Source organism: Phyllostomus hastatus, unplaced genomic scaffold (genome assembly GCF_019186645.2).
Source record: "Phyllostomus hastatus isolate PE091 unplaced genomic scaffold, TTU_PhHast_1.1 phas_scaffold_46, whole genome shotgun sequence".
In the NCBI taxonomy this organism is placed as follows: domain Eukaryota; kingdom Metazoa; phylum Chordata; class Mammalia; order Chiroptera; family Phyllostomidae; genus Phyllostomus; species Phyllostomus hastatus.
The window spans coordinates 45,938,008-45,958,458 of NW_025334032.1; the positions used below are offsets into that span (position 1 = coordinate 45,938,008).

A 20,451-nucleotide genomic window follows, 5' to 3' on the forward strand; every position below is an offset into this window, starting at 1 on the left:
AGTGTCACCCCAGTAAGTTCAGTAAAAAATTTAAAAAAGGACAAACACCATGACCTTTCCCTGTCCTGCGAGGTGCCTGGTCTCCTGGGAGCAATTCCCCGTCTTCCGTGTGTGTCTCCCGTGACTCCCGTCTACTGGGCAGCTCCCTCCGCCGCCCCCCTCCCTCCCCCCGCCGCATGCCCTGGGGCTCCCACCAGAGCAGCCCGATTTCTCTCCCAGCACCACAGTGTCGTAATTTAGGGACAAGGACCGTGACCTCAAAACGTTAACGCCCTTTCAGGAAAAGTGCCCACCCCTGAGCCGCAGGGACTGCGAGTTCGACCCCTGGTCGGGGCACATCCACGGACCAGCCAACACAAGCTCAAGTAAGTGGGTCAACAGGTTCGTGTTTTTTTCCTCTCTGAAAATCCATAACGCAATTTTTTAAAAAAGAAAAATTAATACAAAAAGTACCAAAACCTGAAAAGTAATACAGGCACGGAACTCACGGGGGGGGGGTTAACAAGCATGAACCGAGACCCCGTGCCCGCACACGCTTGGAGGGAACGTGAGACTGAGCCCCCGCCGGGCGCCTCGGGAGCTGTGAGAAGCGGGTCCTCCGCCGCAGGGCCCCTGCAGCGCTGGCTGGGGCCCTGAAAGCCCGGAATCGCCACCCACAAACACACAAAGCTACACAAAGCTACACGCGCTGACACGCCGAGAAGGAAGAGGGTAAAGGAAGGAGCAGAAATGAGTCTGCGGGCCCCCTGGCCTGTGAGTTCAGGGATGAAAGCGGGCAGCGGGTGGTGCGTCCTCCTCCCCCCGGTGGCCAGCGGCCGGCAGTTCCTTTGGGCAGCCCGGTGACAGGTGGTTTCTGACACGGTCATGCGTTACTTTAAAGATAAAACCATCTTTAAAAGGTCTGAAAGGTTTAAACGAATGATACCAAAACCGCTCTCTCCCCTTTTCTCGGTGCGATGCCAGGCGGATGGAGTGAGGTCAGCAGGCGTGGCGTGCGGTCCCCGGAAGCAGGCTCCGTCCTGGCCGGCCAGCACCGCAGGCTGCCCGTGTCGCCGGCCCCTCCACCGCGCAGCCGAGGGCCCAGTGCCACCGCTGTGCGCCACGGCCGGCACAGCCGCTGTGCACACTCACAGCCCGATCTCCGGACGCCGGAGCATCTCCTGGGGCTCGCTCTGCGCTCACAGAGGGATCGTCTGACATGACCAGCGCAGCAACACACATCTTACGAAAAATAAATATTCTGCACAAGGTATTTACACGGATCGAGGGTTCCGCCCCCGCCCCCGGAGATGGCAAAACCCAGAAGCCATCACCGCGAGGAAGGGCCCTGTTGGCCGCCGGTGTCTGTTGGGCAGAGAACCTGGGGCTGGAAATGCAGCGTCTCCTGCGGCCCAGGCTTACGCGTTTGCAAGGCTGTGGATCGCCACGTGCTTGCAAGAAAGGGGCTTTCTAAAGAAGTTGAGTTTGCGTGGGTCCCCGGTCCCGGGCAGCTCGTCCTGGCCCTGTCTGTGGCCCTCGGTCACAGGGACCCCTCCTGGTTCCACCAGCTCCGTGGTGCTGTGCGGGGCCGAGGGCCCCTAAAACTTGAAGAGGTCGATGAAGTGCTGGGGCGACACGGGCGTGAAGCAGCTGTCGGGGTCGGCCGCCGTGCAGGGGTGGCCCGAGTCCTGCGGACACAGAGAGAGCGGGTCACACAGGTCGGCCACCGGCTGTTCGCGTGCGCGGTCCCCAGGCCCCACGTCCCAGGCGGCCCGCGGTCGCACAGAAACTTCCAGGTGGATTTTTGCTCGAGCAGACGGACAGGCAGCTGGCCCCGCCCAGAGGAAGGGATGCCCGGGGTCCCTGCCGCCCAGGGTCCCGCGTGCCGCCCCGGAACCGCCCACGTTCCCACTGCAGCGATGGCCCAGGGCCGTGCGTAACAGGAAGGAGGTTTTATGGGAGAAGACGGGCGAACTTCAGAGAACGTGGCACCCAGAGACTGCCTGCCAGCGGGCGTTAGAGGCCCAATCAGGCGACCGCATTCTCTGGGTGGCCGTGGCCGGGGGTGGGACGGGCCGCCCCAGGGGCTACGTGCTGACTGCCACCGACGGGAACGCCACCGGACACGTCCAGAAATTCCCCGAGAGGCTGAGCCTCCGCTCAAGCACAGGGCTCTGCAGCATTTCACCAGAACCCCTTGGCGGTGGCTGAAATAAGCGAGACCCTCAGTCTGGCCACTGGTCCCAGCTGGGAGCCGCTGGGGCTGCCGCCCGAGCACACGGCGGCCTGGGCAGGGCCAGGCGGCTGCGGGGCCCACCCCGAGCGGGGCAGGGCAGGGAAGCGCAAGGTACCTTGAGCAGCAAAGCGAGGCGGCAGTCCTCGGGTGCGAAGGCGGCCGGAGGGTGCGAGGGAGGGAAGGGGGAGAGGTTAGAAGGCACCGGCTGACGCACGCTGTTTAGGGGGATGGCTGGGACTGGCGGTGACGCTGGGCAGGGACCTCATTGCCGTGAGCACCCCAGACCCCAGCAAGTGCCCCGAAGACCCGGGACGCAGAGACGGGCTTCAGACCCGGACACGTGTCCTGCGTCCCTCCAGGCGTCTCGGGGGACAGCGGTGAGGCTGCGGCGGCGGCTCCCCACCCCCAGGCTCTCCCCACCCCCGGGCTCTCCCCACCCCCGGGCTCGCTGGAAGGAGCGAAGCAGCACTGGCGTGTCCACACGGGCTGACACGGAGAACAGGTGCGATGGGTGTCTGGGAGGCTCACAAGCTGCGGTGGTCTCGCAGTGACCACAGAGCCGGAGCCCTGGCTCAGGTGTCAGCCCCCGGCTGCCCGCGGGGCACCGTGGGGACATGGCGCTGATGGCGACAGGCTGTGCTCGTGTTGCTCTCTGTCACTCTCGCGCGCTCTACAACGCCCGCCACCCACCTGCCCTGCGTGTGGGTGGGAGCCCCTGCCGCCCGTCCTCTGAGCTGGGCCCGGCGCCCAGGCAGGCAGCTGCACCGTCAGGGTTGTGTGGATGCCTCTGTGATGTCCACTTGGGCGAGGCCACCTAGTGACACTTCTCACGTGTCCTCGTGTTCAGCGGCATGTCACTTGACAGACAGGTGGGGTGCTGACAGGGAGGAGCCTGAGGCCCAGGCTCAGCGGCCCTCGAGGCGCCACCGGCTCCCAGTGGGGTCGCCCAGGGTCACTGTCGGGCTCGAGGCGAAGCATGGACAGCATCGCAGGCAACACAAGGTCAAGGGCGAGGAAACCGGGGTCTACCACAGAGGGGGCTGCAGGAGCTGACCCTTGGGCGGGAACCACCGGTGCGTCTGGGGGGCAGCCTGGGCCGTGGGCAGTGAGATGGAGACTGTGGCAGTCTGGGGAGGAAGGGGTCCTCGTGTTCCCTGGGCGCGGAAACCGCCAGAGGTGACGTTTCCCGGTTCCGGTTTCTCCCAGAAGGGTCGGATGTGGGGGTGAGCCAGGGGCGTTGTTAAGTTTCACCGAACACGTGAGAAGCCGCACCTTCCCCTTGGAAGCCTGGGGCCCCGGGTGGAGGCCCGTGAATGGGGCCGACCCTGAGGGCAACTGCTGGCGGCCAGGGTCACAGGGGGCAAAGGCCAAGTCTGGGGTCTCCCCTTCCTCAGACCGAGGGCTCCCAGGAGAGCTGCCAGCACGTGGCCTGAGGGCGCCAGCCAGACCCGCCCTGGGGACGCGCCCCCGACCACGGGGCAGGCCTGTGTCCACGGGCCCCGGTGGCCGCCCCCCCCCGGTCCGGCCCCAGCCCCTCATCACCCTCCTCCTCACACAGAAGCCCCCATTTTTAAGCACTGCCGCCAAAACACAGCGGAGGGACCACCCCCACCGCCCGCCCCGCAGGCCCCGGAGGTGCCCTGGGCCGCTACCTTCCAGAAGAGGATGCTGCAGTGCCGGCAGAAGTGCAGGGTGTCGCCGTACTGCTCCCGCGCTGGGTAGCACTTGCGCAGCGCGAAGTACATCAGCTTCCACTCCACGCGGCCTTGCTCGGAGAGGACCAGGTGCCTGCAACACTGGGCGCACCCAGGGCCGCCCCGCGTCAGCTCCCGCGTCAGCACGCGGCTCCCGCGGCTCCGCGCCAGCAGGGGGGCTGCTTGCCAAGGCAGCGGGGGCACGACGCTCGGACCTGCTGGGACTGAACTTGCTGAGACTGGCTCGCGAAGGGACTGGCCGGAGAAAGCGCGTGTCTGTGCACCGGGGAATGCCGCGTGGCCATGAACAGAGTCGAACAGTCAGGCCCGGGAGGAAGCCCGGGAGACGTTACCAAGTCAAAGCCACGCTGTTATGAAGTTAACAGCCACCATGCTGCACACGGAAACTGACGCGACGTGGTACGCCAGCTGCCACTGAGAACCACGTTTAAAAAGTGGCACCTTGCGCACCTCAGCCCTCTGACGAGGGGCTTGTGCGCAGGACACGCAGGGAAGACAGCGCAGTGACGAAAGCACAGCCCAGTGGAAAAGTGGGCGGAGAGCCTGAAAGACACTTCTGCAGAAATCCACAAACGGCCAGAGGTGCTCAGCATCCCCGTCCCCGGGGAACCGGGACGAGACGCCACCTCACACGCACGACACCAGGACAGCGTGACCGTCGCCAGGCGCCGGCAGGTGACGAGGGGGAGGCAGAGCGACCCTCGCACACACTGGCGGGACGGTGGGCGGTCTGGCAGCTCCTCAGGAGCACGGGCACCGGCTGGCCCAGAGCGCCCGCTCCCAGGCCTGCAGCCGGAGGCGTGCCGCGAACGCCCACACGACCAGCGGGGCGAGGGAGGACGGCGCGCCGGCACGAGCAGCAGCCTGAGTGGCCCTGGGGGCGTCACGTGGCAGGACAGCAGCCGCGGCTGCGGAAAACGTCTGGGACGGAGGTGGACGGGGGAGGGGGAGCCTTAGCCGCGAGCCCACGGGTGGGGGTGCTCTCCGAAATCGGCTGGGAGCCGCGGCCGCGCAGGCGATGGCGCCTCGGCAAGGGTGCAAGCTGGCACGCAGGCAGCCAGGTGAGCGCCGGGCCTGTGCGAGCGCCTGGACCGCACGCGTGAACGGAAGGACCCACGGGGGCCCCGCCAGGGCTGGGGGGGCTCTACCCTTCCTCAGCACCTCTTGGACCCCGGGGTCGGCACAGGCCTCCAGGGAGTGGGGAGGGCCTGGCCTGTGGTCCCCGAGGTGCGACCCGCACACTGGAGCCCCGCCCTCCCAGTGCCCCCGTGGGGGTGTCTCCAGCCCCAGGCCCCCGGTGGGGGCGGCGTGGCCTCCCAGGCCTGGTGGCTGCACTGGCCCCGCCACGTCCCCGAGCTCACCACGCCCCCCTGCACACGGACTCTGAGTCCAGACTCCGCCCATCCCAGTGTGTCACCCACGGGACCCGGGGCTGCTGGGGGACCCTCCGCCGTCCCACCCGCCCGAGGGGACGGCGCTCACAGGTCTCCACCGCCTCGCAGCGCGCAGCCGAACCCGTCTCTGAGGATGCGGCCGTGCGCCCCCCATCCTCACCGCCCCGACACGGGGGTCAGAGGGCGGCGTGGGCTCTGGCCCCGGGGGGCGGCTCCACTGGCAGGACGGCAGGTAGGGGGTGGGGGCAGCATGCCGCCCGCCCGTCCCCGACACCACGGCTGCCGGAGGCGACAGACCCCGGGGCAGAAAGCTCACTCCGGTCCCGCCCTGTCACACGGGGTGTCCCCGAGTCGCGGTTCTTTCTAAGGACGGACAGCTCAGGGAACAAGCCACCGAAGGGAAACCGCGGCGCTTCCCGGAGAGTCTGGCCGCTCCTGGCGCTGCGGGCTGCACCTGCGGCCACGGGCTCACCTGCGGCCACGGGCTCACCTGCGGCCACGGGCTGCACCTGCGGCCACGGGCTCACCTGCGGCCACGGGCTCATCTGCGGCCACGGGCTGCACCTGCGGCCGAGGGCTCATCTGCGGCCACGGGCTCACCTGCGGCCACGGGCTGCACCTGCGGCCGAGGGCTCATCTGCGGCCACGGGCTCATCTGCGGCCACGGGCTGCACCTGCAGCCGCAGGCAAGGCCACCGTGCTCACCTGCGTCTCGGCGAAGTGGTACTGGCAGAGCTTCCTCCACAGCCGCCCGTCCTCGCTGAGCGCGGACAGGGCCGGCGTCACCTGGCCCAGGGTGACGATGTCCCAGCCATCCGAGAGCCGGTACAGGATGTCGTTCAGCGTGTGCAGCGGCAGGTCGCTGAGCGTGAGCCCATGGTTCACCTGCAGGCGGGGGTAGGGCACACGGGCGGTCAGCCACGCAAGGCCGCGGTCCCACCCAAACACAGCTGCCGCGGCCCCACCCGGCGCCTGCGGCCCCGGAGGCGTGGTCATGCCGGGACGGCGGGAGGCGGAGGTGCCCGAGTGGACGAGCTGCTTTGTGGTGACAGTTCCTCCGTGACCGCCCGCCCACACAGGTGAGACGCGTTCACCAGGTGGCCACACTGGAACCGGCCCCAGCTGCGCAGGACACTCTGCAGGCCCCGGGGGCGGCGGTCGGGCCCGGTGCTGTGCTCCGGTGCCCTGCAGTCTCCACCGGGGCCGGCCCGAGCCCCAGACGCAGCTCACCTGTCCCCGAGGTGCCTTCGAGCTCGAACTGCCGGGATTTCGAGGCTCCAAGCAGAAAGCGCCCCCTCCCTCGTGCGAGGGGGTGAGGGGCAAAGGCGTGCGCCCCTCCGGGAGGCCGGCGCGGCTCGTCTGAGGGCCACGCCCGAGGGCCGTGCGCGCTGGGGACGCCGCACCTGGGCTCACACCCGCCGCTCACCGTCCCCAGGAGCAGGCGTCCCTGCGGCCCCACCCGGCTCTGGCCCCGCCCCCAATGGGACCTGCTGCCTGCCGCCCGCCCGGCCCAGGTGCGCTGCCCCCAGCCGGACAGAGCCGCAGCCCCGAGGACGGGTGGGTCCTGTCGGCGTCTCACCTCGAGACTCTCTGGCCCTCGGGTCTCTGGGTGGGGGGCACCTAGGAAGGAGCGGGGTCCTCGTGCGGTCCCCGTAGAGCGGAGGGCGGGGGCCGCAAGGGGCGGACAGCTGTGCAGAACCACGCGCCTGCGCTCACTGGTGCCCGACTCGCCTAACGTCCTCCAAAGGCGCATGCGTTCACGGCCTGGTCACCCGGGGCCAGCTCTCTCCCGGAACCACCGCACTGAAGGGTCTTTGGTCTGAACACACCTCGAATCGGGCGGCAGAGGCCCGACGGCCCCGTGCAGGGTCGCACCTGCGTCACCTGAAGGTCCTGCAGCTGCCGCTGCCAGGCGAGGACCGTCTCCAGCCGGCAGGCCCAGACGCCGATGCTGCCGACCAGCACGGACTTGCCGACGCCCCTGAGCAGGGTGCCCAGGGCGGAGCTCAGGTCCTGCAGCAGGTCTCTGATGAGGCGGGGGTTCTGCTGGTCCTCGAGCACTGGAGGGAGCAGAGCAGAGCACCGCTGTGGGTGGGCGCCGTCCCCAGCTGGTCAGCGCACACAGAGCGTGTCACACGCACGCGGCGGAGTCTCCCTCAGCCTGAGGAGGGGAGAAAACCCGGCCACGTGGTGGGGTGGAGGGGCTCTGGAGACCCAGTGCTCAGCGAAGCCGCCAGGCACGGGGCAGGCACGGGGTGACCCCCACTGTGCGAGGGCCCCGCGGTCGCCGGGTCCACGGAGACAGCAGCAGGCGGTGGGCCCAGGGCTGCGGCCGGGCCGGGCGAGGGTCAGGGGCAGGGGCAGGCTGGGAGAACGGGAAGTTCAAGGGAAGGATGGTGGCGGTCACGTGACAGCGTGAAGGTGCTGAATCCCACTGAACCATAAGCTTAAAACTGGGTAAAACTGTTACGTTCACGTCATGTACACTCGACCACAACAGAGACGACGGTCTGACTCGCTGCGACCCAGACTGGCACGCTCCAGGTGCCACGGATCCGCCGAGACTGAAGCCGGAAAGTGTGTCCTGACTGGGCGCCTGGGGCCAAGTCTTCACCCCGGGCGCAACCCTGTCGGGCCTGTTTCCTTCGTCGGAAAGAGAGCTGGTGTGTCCCAGTGGCTGTGCACACTCACACACCCGCGTGCGTGCACACACCCGCGCTGGGGAATCTACATTGGGAATCTACAGTTCCACTTGCTAGCCACGGAGGGACCACTGCCAACAGTGAGCTGGAGAGAAAACTGTAGGGTTATCTGAGGCCGAGGCACGTGCACCCCACCCTGCTGATTGGGGACCACGTGCCGCGACCAAGGGGCCTGTGCCCGGCTCACCCGCCTTTCCCTTTCCGGTGGCGCTCACACAGCGGCACACCTCTGCCCGCGACACAGCACACCCCTCCTCGTGTCTCGACGGGCACCCCTGCACCCCGGCCAGCCGCCATCCCCCCTCCCCCGAGCACCGAGGCCTGGAGGGAGTCCGTGCGGCGCGGACGGGCGGCCCCGGCAGCCGGCCCCTTGCCCCGCCTCAGTGAGGTTCGGACGATGAGAAACGTCAGTCGCCCTCTTACCCTTCTGGACGATTTTATCCAAAACGCTGAAGTAGTTCTTCTGCGCCACGCCACTCAGCGACGTCAGCTGGGATTTCGCGATGAGCTGCAGGAGCTCGAGAGAGAGAGGGGAAAGCTGCGCATGAGCCTCCCTCACGGGAACCGACCCTAGTGACCTGCGACCCGCGGCAGGTGACCCGCGGCAGGTGAGCGCCCGTGCCTCCCTCTTCTCCTCCGTGAGAGAGGCCCCGTCGCCCCGCCTGGTGCGTCTGCCGCAGCCCACCGCCCGGTGGCTGGCAGCCAGGGGGGTGGCCCTGTGTGTCCAGGTGGTGGCCTGCAGCTCTCAGACTGAGACTCAGGCTCCCGGCCTGACCTCTGACCTGTCCCAGGGCCCCGCTTCCCTCGAGGACCCTCCCTCCGTCTGTGCTTCGCCTGACCGTCAGCGGGGACTCAGCGCCAACAGGAGCGCAGACGTGGGCTGAGGAGCCCCCTTTCACACGGGGAGCAGGAGGCAGACGTCCTCTGAGAAGGCGCCGGGAACACGGCGGGCTCTGTGAGTTCTGTTTTGTGCAGATCTTCCGTGTTCCAGGAGCCCGCCCGCCCGTGCGGCGGGCTCTGCTCTGCGCCCGTGAGGCAGGACAGGCCGGCGACACCCAGGCAACCCCCTGGGGAGATGTCCGCGACCCGCCGCCTCCTGCACCTGGGGTGCGCCCACCGGCCCCCCGCCCCGAGCCCGCGGAGGCCCACCCCGAGTGGCACCGAGTCCGTTTTCTCCCGAACCCACTCCCGGCGGCCCCTCTGCACACGGCAAACGAGCACAGTGTCACGCAGGAGCCGAAAGCGCCAGACACTCACTCGGACCACGTAGCTGAACCGGCGGACGTCCTGCACGGCGCTGCAGAAGTCCAGGCGGGTGAAGGCCTCCCCCAGCGTGCAGTAGCCGTGCCGCTGCAAGACACATGCCTGTCAGCACTTGCCCCGGGCACGGGGCTGCACCTGCACATCGTGGCCGCGGCAAATTCTGGCGAAGCACGTTCGTGGGCGCTGTGGCTCTGTCCCTGCTTAGCGAGAGCAGCGGGAACCGCGAGTCGTCCCGGCACCGAGACAGGACGGGCCGCGCCCCGGATGCCGAGGGCGTGCTCACTGAGCAGCTCCGGTTCCTCTGCTGGGCACACGTGGCCGAGGGCAGTTGAAGCCTGAAACCATGATGGAGAAGGACCCCCCCCCGCCCGAGGCTGCACACTGCAGACACGCAGTCTGGCGCTCTCCCCAAGGAGAGTGTTCTCGGTCAGCACGCGTGTGGAGGGCGTGACTCCTCTGGGGGCGTGGGGAGGTCACTAGGCCTGCAGGCCCGGGGCCTGCCCAGCACCCCACCCCAGGACGCGGGAAGTGAGACCCATGGGCACCGAGGAAGCCTGAGTCACTCTTCTTAAGGAAAAGGACCCTGTGCCCTGGCCGCTGGCTCGGCCAGCTGGGGCATTGTCTCACGCGACAGAAGGCTACGGGCTTGATCCCCGGCCGGGGGGGGGGCGCACACAGGAGCCACTGACCCACGTGTCCCTCCCTCCGCCCCCCCCCCCCCGGCCCCCGCGCGCTCGCTCTCAGATCAGTGGGCCCGTCCCTAGGCGAGGACCGAGAGTGGGAGGGAGGAGAACACAGCTCTCCTGCTTCAGATGGCCGCGCTAACGAGGACCCTACGTTCCAGGCGGCTGCACAGGCTGGTCTGTGCGCTGGGCTCAGGCAGCACTGCAAACTCGACCTTCCGTACGCGGAACTCAAGAACACGGAGACGAGCAATGAGGGGTCTCGGGGACGGACCTCGTCGGGAGGGACCACGGAGGACCGCAGGTGAGGCGGGGACAGCAGGGACAGCGGGCACCGGGGAGGGGGCCGCGCCTCGTTCCACGTCCCGAGGCCAGTCCCGATGTGCGCGCACACACACCAACAACACGCATGCACTTCCCCGGGGCTGGGGGGCAAAGGTCGACCAGACAGAGAATCTGAAATCGACCCCAGCCGACGTCGCTGCTGTGGGGTCCTCTCGACGAGCGGAACTCTACGTGCCGGTGGGGCGACGCCTTCCCGGGCAGCCGCCCGCCTCACAGCAGCCCCCTCCCTTTGGGGGGGTCAAGTGTGACTCACAGGGGGAACGGAAATAGCTCGTTGCAACGGCACGGCACGCCCACCTGCTGGGGGCCTGGCGCCACACCAGAAGGGCACTCAGAGGCTGTGGGCGCTGCCGTCAGCCACGGGGACAGGCCGCAGAGGCACCTGGTCTTCCCCGCTGAGAGGACAGGCAGCCTGATGCTGCAGAGTGACAAGTGCCGCTCTCGGGTCCGAGTCCTGCTCGCTCCCTGGCCCTGGTCTCACCCTGCCCCTCCGCCCACAGCAGACCCCAGGCTAACGGGCATTCTGCTCAGCTCCGGTGCAGGCCTGCGCTGCACCTCCTTTCTGTGATCAGCGTGGCACCACAGAGCGACCAAAGGGTTGAAAAGTCTTAAATAGGCTTAAACTACAGCAGGTTCTGCCAACATTCTTCTGAGGGTGCTTTCGACCGTGCGAAGGGTTGGAGCCATGTCACACGCACGTGACAGCGTCGGCCGTCACTGCACGGGGTGAGGGAGTTCTCTCAGAACCTGGCCCGTGAGCGTCTGGGACGCCAGGCGGGGTGCGTCCCTCAGCAGCACACCCAGAACACGCAAGGTGCACCGCCAGGACTCAGCCACAGCTCCCCAGACGGTTTCCCCGGCTGCCACAGAATGAGGCAAATGCTGTTTCTCCGGCTGCAGAAGCAAGGGCGCGTCCCTGGACACCAGGCAGAGACACAGGAGGCCTAGGGAGCTGCGGCGGACACACTGCTCTGGGGCGCTCAGAGGTGGGCACAGGTGGGCACAGGTGCTGCCCGCTGGCACGTTAGCCCCTCGGTGTGTTAGACGAGGGAGTAACACAGATACCCGCCCCCACAGGAGGCCTGCGGCACCAGGGGCTCTGGCAGCTGATGGGGGTGGGGCAGAGGCCACGGCACATGTCCAGGGCCACATGCGTGTTGTCGTCTCAGGCCTGTCCTGGGGGCACGACCACACACGTGTGCACATGGTCACACACTGTGCACATGGATGCGCACACACGCACACACACTCGCACACAGAGTGACCGTTCCCAAGACCCTGGTGCCGCCCTCTGTGGGAGCGTGAACCGCAGACGTGACGCTGCGGAAGAAACGAGGGATTTAACGTGGCGTCACGCAGTCGGCAGAGACTACACGGAGGGGCGCTTCCTTGTGGCGGACACTTACTTCTCTCGTGCTGTCTTTATGGACATAGATCCATTTCTCACGGTAAAAACCTGGAATGAAAATGAACTTTGTGTTTAAGATCTGGGGAATCATTTCAAAATGAAGTTTCCGGGAACTTGAAACAGCTGCACATGTTAGGGAAAGTGTCTGCTGTGTGGATGGGAGATGCTGCTACTTGGTTTAAACGGAGACAGAACCGCTCTGCTCCCCAGTGTCAGCCTCGGGGCGTCTGAAGTGCGTCTGTGCTGGAGGAGGACTCGAGACGGCACCAGCTCTTAGTGACTTAGAAGACAACTGCTGTTACTGATGCCTGCACTGATATCACAACACGTCACTGTAGAGATGCAGTTATTTCTACATCATGTAGCTTATAAGGAGTTCCGTTCTTCTGGCATTGCCTTCACGCTGGATTCCACTTAAACCAATTGTTTCCGTGGGATTCAAGGACCACGATGACGGTTCCCCACGGGACCCCACCTTCCTCCCCGGACTGCAGACAGGAGAGCCATCCCCCGCCTCTCGGTGGGGCCCCGGGGCAGGGCGAGGCCTCACACGGGGAGGAGGGGGACCTGCCTCCCGCCCAGCACTCCCACCCAGGGCCTCGCCCGCCTCCCACCGAGTCTGTGTCCTTCTCCCAAGGGCAGCATCCCCTGTACAAAAGTCCAAAGTCAGGACGCCTCAGCCTCGGCCTCCCGGCGTGGGAGGGAAATGCCCGTGACCCCATTCAGGCATCCCGACACGCGGGCTCTTCTGTGGGCTGGCTGTCTTTTGTGTGTGCAAACCTTACTGAGACAGCGGCGGGGCCTCGGAAAGTGTGTCCCTGGGTCTGGGACAGCACTGGGCGAGGCCGGCCATCACACACCTGTGCTGTCCTTCCTGCGCCCGCCCCCCAGCGCCAGGCAGGCCACCGTGTGCGAGTGAACGGCATGAGATCATTAGCGAACGTGAGCTTACACTGAGGGCTGCTGTCCTTCCCAAAGCGGCCCTTCTTCCTCTTCTTGGATGCACTTCCGTGCTCTTCATCAGTGAGTGTCTCCTCGTCTTCACTGTTTAAGATTCTGAAATAAAGACACAGGCTATCTACATGTCTTTACAGGGAGATCTTCGTTTGCCTTTTCTTTTTAAAAGCGGTCATAAATATTTGGTTGCAATTTAGAAGATCGAAATGAAAATCATGTTAAATTCTGAAAGTTAGCAGTGGTTTTTCAAAGCAACACTTTGCAGTTTGACGCTACACAGCTAATGCCTAATACATTTTTTGTTTGTTTTGAGAAACCTCAGATTTATTCTGGTTCTTCTGAGAATGTTTTGCTGGAAAGGGCTGAACATGTTTTAGAGTGTCCCAAGGGTCTGATATGTTCAACCAAGGCAGTTTCAGACTTCAAAACACTCTGTTAAAACAGGAGACCGCATTAAACTATAAACTCCTTGGAAAAAAATTAACGTGACGTGCCACATCCCTGGCACAGGCTGTGTGAGCGTCAGCCTGAAACGCCGCGACAGGTCAGATGGAAAACAGCAGAGGTTTCCACCCGAAAGCAAGAGTACACATGTTCTTCTCCAACGCACGTGGAACATTGTCCGGGACAGACCATACATCAGGCCATGAAACAAGTCTTTAAAAAATTAAGTTTGAGCCCCGGCCGGTGTGGCTCAGTTGGTTGGGTGCTGTTGGAGCCTTTGGTCTGTGAGTTCGATTCCCGGTCGGGCACATGCCCGGGTTGCGGGCTCAGCCCCCATCAGGGTCTGTGCAAAGGGCAGCCTGTTGTTGTTTCAGTCTCACAGCGACGTCTCTCTCCGTCTCTTTCTCCCTCCCTTTCCTCTCTCTGAAACTAACAAACAAACAACAAACAACATCTTGTCCTGGACCCTGAATCGGAGACAAATTCAGTCTCTCCTCGTGTCTCCTTGCAGAGAGACTTCACAATAAAAGCCTTTTCTCTTCTCCAAAGCTGGTGCCATAGCGTGGGCTTCCGGGAGTGCTCGGCAGCGGGACCTTGCCCGGTGACAAACGCTGCACCTGAGGGTGGGCACCAGGCTCCCCACCAGCCCAGACTCCAGCTACGTAACCTCGCTCCTCACAGCTGCCTGTGTGGGCAGAACCGCAGCCGGAACCTGGGCCACAGGGCCGGGCAGCGGCGTGAGAAACAGGTGAAATTGCACATGCCAGGCGGGCCCCTCCGCGAGCGGGTCCGGCTCTGCCCGCTGAGACTCACCTGCTGTGGCTGAGGCCCTGCGGGTCTGTCTCCTGCGCAAGCTCCGCCCTCCAGGACTCACACCTTTTCCAGCCGTCCTCGGTTTTCATCCAGGTCCACCCCGGGGACCTCCAGTCCTGACCCAAAAACGGCATGGTTCTCCTGTAAAAACCGTTGGTCTGTGTTAAGAAATCTGTGGAATCGGCAAGTTCCTTTTCACTTGGAACACTTACTCATTCATGCTTAAAACGTGAGTTCTCAGTGAACATCTAAAAGTCTGCACGGGCCCCGGCCTATTACTCTCACGCCCACGGCAGACTTGGTGCATCTCCCTGGTGGGGGATTTACAGAGTAGGAGGCACGTGGAAGTGTTCAGACGCCGTCTCCGAACTGGACTTAGCTCGGCCGACGAAGGCTGCCGCACTGGGTGCACACGGGCCCAGAGGAGGCGAGCGTCTTCAGGAGGGGGTCTCCGTCTTCGGCAGCTCCTGGCCCCACTGCGGGCTCCCCGGGCCCTGAGCCCGCAGGCGACACGAATGCTGAAGAGATTTCCCCTTGTGCCAAGAGGATCTCAAAACCGCGCTAATTTGTAACCACATATTCGTGTTTTCAGTCACACGTTAAATTCTTGCTTTAGAAGGTGCTTAAAAGTCATTCCTTAAATCTTTTTAAAAATATATTTTATTGATTATGCTACGACAGTTGTCCCATCTTCCCCCCTTTAGTCTCCTCCGCCCAGCAGCCCCCTCCCACCATCATTCCCCCTTAGTTCCTGCCCATGGGTCGTACATGTAAGTTCTACGGCTTCCCATTCCCCATACGGTTCCTGACCCCAAGTCCTGTGATGTAGGAGGTGATAACTGAGTGGCAATTTAGTCTCAGAGAAAACATACAAAGGAAAATGTCTGTTAGGACAATCTTTGACTGGTGTCCAAAGTATCTCTCAGTAGCACTCTGTGGATTCAGAATTCTGTGATTTAAAAAAAAAAATCAAATGGCAACCGTGCAGAATATTGCTACACAGACCAAACACAGGATCATGTATTTCAATGACAAATGTGTAAGCATAGACCAAACGCATAATTAGCATGCTCTGTGCACCTCCCGGAGGGTGCACCATCCAGCTGAGAAACTGAAAACACAGCAGCCAAACAAATGAGACAACCCACACATCATGTAATGACATATGCAAATGTATTTAAAACACAGGAAAACGTGTACATCAGTGCGATTCTGAAATGTGAGTACTGAGTGAGTGGTAGAGAAACTCAGAGGAAAAAAACCGATCGCGTGGGAAATCCATGAAGGGAAGAGTACAGGAGCCCGGCCCTGGAGCATGTGAGACCGTAGGTGATGGTCAGGTGAGGACAAAACACCGACCACAGAGGTGGCGGGTGAAAAACTTGGGGGGGGGGGGGTGCGCATGCCTCGTGTGAGGACACAGCAATAAGCAGACCAGGTGGGCTGAGACAGAGGAATCCACAGGAAGGCTCACAGGCAGAAGTCAAGAAAGCTGACTAGAGCCAGATCACAAGAATGTTGAATATCAAAGGGATCTGGACTTTGGTTCCTAAATAATTAAGTTATTGAGCTTTGTAGCAACGTACACAGTTGCTATTTGGAGAACACTTTGCCGGGGCCTGTGGGACAGATGAGATGGGGGGACAGAGGCAGAACAAATAATCAGGCAAAAGAAACGTGGTGTCACCACAGCTAACGACACACTCAGACACTGTGTGACACACCAACACTGTGTAACAACACACCAGCACGCTGCATGACACACGGACATTGCACCCAGCTGTGCACGCACTGTGTCCTCTCACCACATCACACGCGGACATACAGGCCTCACAAGCAAACCCATTTACACAGTTTCCACTACGAAGAGTCAGCTTGGTGTTGCCAGACAATCAATTCTTTTACAACCACTAAAACTCTACAGATGCTGCATTTTGACTCTGAAACTCCTCAGAAAGGAGTATGTTTGGCCTGAATTTTTCAGCTGCTAAGTGTCTATTTCCATGGACTGGAAAGAGCCAAATGCAGCTAAATGGACCGTGAAAATTAAAACAGTATATTTCCAAGGTTTTTATTTTCAACAGAGGAAAAAAAATTATATATATATTTTAGATTTATATTTATTTTTAGAGAGGAAAAGGGAGGGAGAAAGAGAGGGAGAGAAACATCAATGTGTGCTTGCCTCTCACATGCCCCCAACAGGGGACCTGGCCTGCAACCGAGGCCTGTGCCCTGACTGGGAATCGAACCGGAGATCCTTCGGTTCTCAGGCCAGCACTCCATCCACCAAGCCACACCGGCCAGGGCTCAACAGAGGAAAGTACTTGTTTCACTATAGACGTGTGTATTCCATAGATTTGTCATGTTATGCTGTTTGGATTACAATAAAGTTTTACTTTAAAGTATAATCTCATACAGATCATGAACTAAAAATAAAAAGCACAGCCTCCATAAGCAGTTATTATAAACAATAACAAAACAGCCAATGGGGTGGGTGAGGGGGATGAAGTTGCAATTTGAAAGGCCTGGCTCTCAAATTTTCAAAAATATTCCCAATCTGAGGCACCTGATTTAACAAATCAGTAAACCACACGGAACTTTTAGAATGATGCCGGCCCATCACTTTTTGAGAATTTATGCATCTGTACTGCCAAAGACCTGAATTCCTAGGGTTTTATACAGTCCATTACAATTGCCTTCATTTTCAGAATTTCAAAGTGAAAAACAAAAACTAGAAATCACTCTTGAAAACAGTGTGTAAGAGCAACTGCTCAAAGGGTGGCTACTCAGTCGTGAAGCAGCTGGTTAGATCTACGATTTCACACACAGTTTCGTCGACTGGTGTGAGAGCCCGGGGGGCCGAACTGGAGGAAATCTCCTCTTCCCGTGTTTCGGTGCCAGAACAGAGGGGGCCCTGCAGGACTGGACCCTGCGCCGTTCCGTGCTGGGGGAGATCCCCGCCTCGTGAGTCAAACTAAAGAGAAATGTCTCCCGTTCACAAGCACACTTTCTGGCCTTTACATCTCAGTTGTGGGCCAGGCATCACTCTGAACAACATCCCTGTATGAGCTCCTTTAGGCCTCACTGCAAGGCAAGGAATGTTCTCAGCCCCGATTTGCAGGGTTGATTCTCCACTTATAGAAGAAACGAGGCAGAGAGTCTGGTGGAGCTGGCACTCCAAGGTCAATGCCCTGTCGCTGTGTCTTTGTAACAGCAACTCCTGAGCACCCTGTGAAACAGGTGTCATAAAATCGCAGAGGTTCTTTTTTACATTATTAACCTTACATTGCATATATCAACAGGAATGCTCTACAGTAATGACTGATTTAAATGTAAAAACACTAAGACAAGAAAAACCTGGGAAGAAGAAGCATAACTAATACATTTTAAAAGGCTATATGTATTCTGCTATTTGTGTTGAAGCTGGATAGAAAGGGAATGGAGTAGCCAGTTTACAGCAGTTATCAAACAGTAAGAACTGTAACTTCTGACCAAGAGCTGGTGCTATAAATACACTATAAAGAAATAAGAACAAAAGGTTACAACGGCAGTAACAGTAAGGCACTTCCAGAGAAAAAAACTGGCAAAGGAGTTTTCCCCCTCCGTTTGTTATTTTTCATCATACATGTTGAGAAAATCCTTTTCATTGTTCTGAGAATGACTGGCCCTCAACTGGATAAGCGTTTGACCTCTGTTACCGCTTTGTTTTCCTTACGATGATCGCCAAGTAACTTGGAGTCAAACGTGACTAGGATTATAGGAGAGGAAGACTTTGGTCCGGAAAGAACACCAAGAACTGCTGAACAGAGGGCTGATGATCAAAGCGGGGTTCACCGCAAGGAGCCCTGAGATCACCCCCGACGCTTCAAGGAAACCAGAGCACAGAGAGGAGGATAGGATGGAACGTGAAGGAATGAAAGGAAACGTGCGTTTTCTGACTAGGGCGGAATGGGACGGTTTGGAGGAAAAGCGGGCTTCACCGGGAGGAAACGACGCTCCAGAAGCCTGAGTTTGCACAACGAGCTGCACAGGGCCGGGGAGGACGGGTCCACACCGAGCTCACTGTGCGGGGGACGCACAGCGCAGAAACACATCACCTGCAGGACGACACGGAGGGGACAGAGGGAGCCGGGCCCCAGATGGCCCCAAGCGAACCCAGGGCCAAGGGTCCCTGGACGGGGCCACCCAGCAGGGACACTCGGCACAGGACACCCCCTGCAGCGAGGGCGGGAGGTGGGGGCGGGTCGAGCACGCGCAAGGGTCCCCATCGGGCGCACCCAGGTTCCGGTCCCCCAAAGAAGCGCGCACCTGGGTTGTCGTGCCCCGTCCCTACCTGCGCGCCAAACGTCCCAGTCCCCGCCTGCAGCGTGGACCACCTCAGTGTCCCGTCCCCACCCGAACTGAGTGGGCGTCCGGGTTTATTGCCGGAAGTCGCTGCAGAAAGCTCCGCCCCGGAGGCATTGATTGGCTGGTGCGGCCTGTGTGACCCCGTGATACCCCAGACCCGAGACCAGCGGGCGGGCATGCGTAGTGGGCCCTCGCCTCTTCCCCGCCCTTCGAGCGAACAAGTCCGCGCGGGTGGGGTGCTGTGGCTGCCCTTCCTGTTCCCGGTGCGTGTTCACAGTCCAGGGCACCGAGATCCCGGTGGCCCTCGGCCTGCAGCCGGATGCAGATCCACAGAGCCGAACCCGCTCGCACTTCCAGCCGCAGCCCTGAAACCCAGAAACCGCCGGAATTTCGGAGGTGGCGCTGAGGTTTGCTCTCAGCCCTCCCGTGCACCCGATTATCTTTTAGACGTACGTTTCAGGCCCAAGTGCTATTCAGAATATTGTTCAGCTCTTTCTAGAGGGTGGCAAATGTTCTCGAGAGGGGCCTCAACCTGAGGGTATTTCCCCAAGTAGGAGAAAAGCCCGTGGGGGCGGTGGGGGCCGGTCCCTGACTCCCGTTGCAGGAGGAGGGGCAGGTTGGTGGTCGGAGTCTGCGCTGCAGACCAACTGCGGGGCCGGATCCAGGAATGGCTGCTTTGTCTCTTTTTTCTCGGAGAGGACGTGGGGATGGCAGTAGAGAGGCAGGAGACAGCATGGGAAGAACTCTAGGACTGAGCCTACTGTTCTGGTCACCAGTCTAGCATCCTGGTTGCCAGCAAACGCCTCTTCACTTTTAGGGAGAATGGATAGCAAACCAAGGTAGGGAGGAGGAGGGAGGCATGTCTCACCTGCTAACTCAGCAGCCCTGAGCCTGGTCCTGTAATGCTGCCAGGTGTTCTAGCAACACAAGTTATACCACCTTAGCAAGAAAGGAGGGAAGTCCTTGAAATTCCATGTACCATTTCCACTGTCTGGGAAAGAAAGCCTTGAAACTGTGCTTTCATCCCAAGGCCTGAAAGTTAGGAGAGGGTCCACAGTGCCAAAGGAAAAAGCCCATAAATGAATTTGGGCATGGCACCAACTTTAATTGACTGCCTCCTGTCATGTATCTGTTTCATGACAAGATGAACAAATGGGTTCTGGAGCAAAATAAGGATTTGGGCTAATAGGCCCCCACACATACCCAAGTTTGGGTAGTCATGACCCCACACCCTGAAAGCTGGCACCACATCAACTTATCAATCAATATGTTACTTTTTTATTCCCATCCCACCTACTAGGTAAATCCTTGGAACAAAGGACTCTCTGTCTTGGCTCTCATGCCACCTGGGGGCTTGCCTGCCTGCCCTGACCCCTCCTCACCCCCCCACCCCCGCCCAGCCTTTCTCTGCTCGGCTGTGCCCTGAACTTCCTTCTGCCTTTCACCCCACCCCACCTGAGCTAGGCCCGTTGTCTTCCGTGGGAACAGATCACTAATAAAACTGATTGCACGCTAATAGATTTGCTGACCTGTAATTCTCTACATGCGTCAGTAGGAAGAACCAGGTCTCTCCCGCCAGCAGTGGTCCATACCGCACAGGGTTTCTCCCAAGACTAAGTGAGGTGATGTACTATTGCAATAGTAGCAGCTATATGCTTTAACCTCTTCCATGCTTTTAAGTCAGAAGTGGTCATGGACTGAAGCCAGCAGTTCCCCTGTGCTGGAACTGGAGCCCGACCGGGGGCATCATCTGGGTGCCTGGGTGTGCAGCTCCCCACAAGCAGCGGAGCCCCTGAGCTCCAGTCTTGCGCCTGAAAGTGAAGGTGAAGGTGTGTGCTGGAAAGGCTGTTGGAATGTTAAACGTGTAAATATGTCTTTCCATCTGTTCAGCAAACATTCTCCCTCAATCTTTCCTGCATGTTTTAGGTGGAGCGCTCATCTACATGTAAGAAGTTAGGCTACCAGTAATCCTGCTTATAGACATGTTTACCTTGATACAAACAACCCACCCTGGCCAGGAAGCTCAGTTGGTTAGAGCATCATCCTGATACACCAAGGGTGCAGGTTTGATCCCCAGTCAGGCACATACAGGAATCAACCAATGATGCCTCAGTAGGTGGGGCAACAAATTGATGTCTCTGTCTGTCTCTCTTCCCCCTCCCTCA

General features: G+C 60.8%; 1 protein-coding gene across 2 annotated transcripts; it reads right to left on the reverse strand.

Annotated features, from left to right (window-relative positions):
* Positions 1-369: 369 nt before the first annotated feature.
* On the reverse strand, positions 370-18,368 carry FBXO25 (F-box protein 25). 2 transcript variants are annotated; one of them, XM_045821245.1, is made up of 11 exons: positions 18,273-18,368; positions 13,940-14,080; positions 12,678-12,781; positions 11,724-11,773; positions 9,284-9,376; positions 8,450-8,543; positions 7,200-7,384; positions 6,030-6,209; positions 3,868-4,011; positions 2,331-2,357; positions 370-1,667 (listed from the first exon to the last, which is right to left on the reverse strand). In XM_045821245.1, exons 2-11 carry the CDS (start codon positions 14,071-14,073, stop codon positions 1,578-1,580), a joined length of 1,101 nt encoding a protein of 366 aa, XP_045677201.1. In that variant the 5' UTR covers positions 14,074-14,080; positions 18,273-18,368; the 3' UTR covers positions 370-1,577. The 2 variants fall into 2 exon arrangements, with proteins under 2 accessions (XP_045677201.1, XP_045677202.1); XM_045821246.1 differs by lacking the exon at positions 2,331-2,357.
* Positions 18,369-20,451: the final 2,083 nt, after the last annotated feature.

Coding starts and splice junctions, on each gene's coding strand:
- FBXO25 (XM_045821245.1), bottom strand. CDS start 14,073: ATGCCGTTTTTGGGTCAGGACTGGAGGTCCCCGGGGTGGACCTGGATG. Junction 12,782..13,939: donor CAGGGCCTCAGCCACAGCAG/GTGAGTCTCAGC, acceptor TCTTTATTTCAG/AATCTTAAACAGTGAAGACG. Junction 7,385..8,449: donor GGATAAAATCGTCCAGAAGG/GTAAGAGGGCGA, acceptor TGCTCCCTCCAG/TGCTCGAGGACCAGCAGAAC.